At 38.6% G+C, this 3,179-nt stretch overlaps 1 protein-coding gene across 1 annotated transcript in view; it reads left to right on the top strand.

The window, feature by feature from the left end:
• The window catches only part of LOC136849185 (uncharacterized), a 4,349-nt gene extending 2,150 nt beyond the window's left edge, over positions 1-2,199 (top strand). Inside the window, exon 2 of the mRNA XM_067122307.1 lies at positions 494-2,199. Within this exon, the coding sequence (XP_066978408.1) occupies positions 494-1,528 (1,035 nt within the window). The 3' untranslated portion in view covers positions 1,529-2,199. The remainder of the gene's footprint in view (positions 1-493) is intronic.
• The last annotated feature ends 980 nt before the right edge of the window (positions 2,200-3,179 follow it).

Raw genomic sequence — 3,179 nt, 5'->3', positions numbered from 1 at the left:
AACTCGGTACATTTCATCGATTTTTTTTTTTCAAAAAGTATATTTTGTGGACGAGCAAGAGTTATGTAACATTAAGCCTGTTCCACAGGGTAGCTGTCAGCATGTATTTATCATAATGAAAAAGAATAACTTTGATAACATAAATACTAATAATCTAATGCAGTTTTTTAATGTGTCTGGACAAGGTAGTATTTCAGCTTTACGCAAAAATGAGTAACATGAAGCCAACTTTTAACCTGTCACAACAAATCTTTCAGCCCAAGAATCGGACACAGGTCACATTATCATAATATTCAAACAGTGACATCTCTCAGTCCACTTTTAATGACTGCCTCATAATAATGCACTGATCATTAAGCTATGAAGAAAATAATCATGTTACAATGCAAAGACAGTCTTTTAATTTAGGACTGATTCTTGTAAATATAACAAGCATCTTTTTTATTTTATTATAATACTTGGCCACTGACCCAGAAACTTAATTTTTTTCCAGGTACTGATTTGTGCATTACTGTTACCTTTAGTGGTAACAGGATTTCCGAATCCATCAGGAGGGCAGGCTTATCAGCTTACATCTGTCCATAATGTTGATTCAAAAGCAGACGAGTCAGGGGGAATCTGGGACATTGCCTTTGCTCTGATGCCCCAGATTGAAAGCCTCGTACAGAATGTCACAGATCAAGCTTCGCCATCCAGTCTCAAGGATGCTGAGCGCTTCAGGGATATCATACAGCTCTTCATCCCCTTCATGAGAAAGACCCTCGAGTTTCAAGCTGAAGATGAGGGCCGCAAAATAGGCGCTGACGAGCTGGAAGTACTTGATGCCGTAGAGTTTGCTTTACATTACATATCTCAATTAGCTTCCTCAGATACCGTAACCGGTTCCTCTGCAGATGACAACTTTGACCCCAACAGCTTCCTCCCTGATTATACAGATCTCCTCTTAGACATTCCAGATATCAATATACCATCAGTTGTTATACCAGAAACTAAAATTCCAGAAGTGACAATTCCAAAAATTAACATTCCCGGTGGTTCTGATATTCCAGAGAAAAAAATAACTTTCCAGAGCATTCCAGAAGTAAACATTCCAGGCAAAACTATACCTGTGACAAGTGTTCCTCTAACCGACGGGCTTAGAAGAACAAAGCCCACCACCAAAGGGTCTACCACTTCTAGTAAGTCTTCTTCCAGAATTCCGCAGTCACAGACAACAACAGCCAAACCGATCTGGGCAACTACTACACAGAAGCCCGTGGAGCTGCGCACAACAGAGCAAACGGTCACGACACCAACGACTGAAGGCGCACCGTCCAGAACGCAGGCTAAAGGAAGCGGAAGGATTGCGCCTTCAAGCGTTCTTCGAGGGAAACTATTTTCCATTGAAGGCGGGTTCCTCAACGGAGAAAATGAGGCAACACAGACGCTGCCCTTCAGACACGTGCCCCAAAGCAGAAAGGATTCAGAACCGACCACAGTAGTTCATTCACTGCCGGGTGGAGGTTTTTTCTACAGGGTTACGCAATAACGAACGTGAATAAATCGACTGTTTTTCTTGGCTAGTTAAGAACGTAACAAATTTACTTCCCAAAGATGTATATTGAACAAAACTGTTCAAGGATTTTTTCCCTGCTTTATATTCGCTGATAAATACTGACCACTGGGCATTATTCTCATACTTCAAGGGAGGACTGAGGAACGACCATCTTGAATGAAAGGATGCCATTGACGGATTATTATTAATCATCATTATCCCCTTGTTACAGTCAAAATCATGTTTCTCGTAAAAATTGTAATTGCAACGAATCTGTTAGAAATGTGTTCTCCACATTTGTTAGCGGGATATAGCATAAGGAATGTGAAAAATGAGTAAATTTCAATTCTTTCTATGTGCCAAAGGAACTCGCTTTCTCGACTGGCTAAGTCTGATAGTGCCCATGATATGTCACGTTATAGGAATGTTCAAAAATACTCAGAAAATCAAAAGACCTTCAAAGAGAGATGGCAACATTGTAACTTACAAGGTCATAGTATTCCTAGTTTTAAGCGAAGCAGGATAAGCTCCTAACTATGTATACTAACACTGTAGTCTACTCTCTTATGATGTACCTGTAGATATGAATATATAATATATTTCCATCCACAGAAATGTATTATTAATAAATAAAGAGCCTTTTATAGCTTGTGAATAATTGCAAATTTACGTTTTATTCTAATTCCGTTTTGAATGTTACGTCGCATTACCATTCAAATTTATGATATACATGAACAAATGATGACAATCTTACGATATCAAGTCCATTTCAGTTTAAAAGTAGATAACTGACGCATTTCTCTGTGTAAGTAGGCTAAAAGGAAAAGAATCCAAGCAACAAAATTAACAATTAAATAAGAAAAGTTAAAGTAAAATCCATATAAAAGGTATTGTGAAACAGGAAAATAGGAATCGACAGATCGTTTCTTGCTCCTGCTCACAAATGCAACTTCATTTGTAAATGGGGACCCTTTGATAGCCTAGCAACTTTTTTCTTATCAGTGAAGCATCAGCACCTACGGCTTTGCTGAGAGGATCGTCCCAAAGATAACACTGTTGATTGACTGATATATTTCTGTGGTATGGCGTCACGATAGTTACGATTATATTTCGTAGAATTATCGAGTGCTTACACAAGCACAAGCACCTGGAGTCAACCCTACAAAGAAAAATGAAAGAACTCTGGTTCTGACATCCCAGTATCTCAAGATAATGTCTCTGATGCTCTGCCTACCACAGTTTGCTGATCCACTCTATACTTCTGTGATTACTGGCACCTAATTCGCTCAAGTCTGAGAAAAGAAAATAGCTATAGCAGGAAATGGGATGTAATTTTATTTCAAGGGTTCGCGATCATGGTGTTGGTTAAGACTTACGGGCATCAGTTACCAGAAAAACCCTTACGAAACTAGAAAAAGCTGACCTTGTCTCAGAAAAAAAAATTACCTCTCTACTACCTGTCGTTTTAAAATGTGGAGAATATCAGGTACCTATCCTTTAACACGCAATTACCATGCGTAAAAATAAACTAGCTAACTTGCATATGGAAATTAGTAAATTAATCTGAACTAGCTTGGGTTATATCCAATATTCCGAGCTGTCTTGGATAAAAGCTACAGGATACGAGACACCAAACTTTTCAAAA

Source organism: Macrobrachium rosenbergii, chromosome 20 (genome assembly GCF_040412425.1).
Source record: "Macrobrachium rosenbergii isolate ZJJX-2024 chromosome 20, ASM4041242v1, whole genome shotgun sequence".
NCBI classification, from domain to species: domain Eukaryota; kingdom Metazoa; phylum Arthropoda; class Malacostraca; order Decapoda; family Palaemonidae; genus Macrobrachium; species Macrobrachium rosenbergii.
Note: the sequence above shows the minus strand (reverse complement) of the source record. Positions and strands in the feature narration are given on the sequence as shown.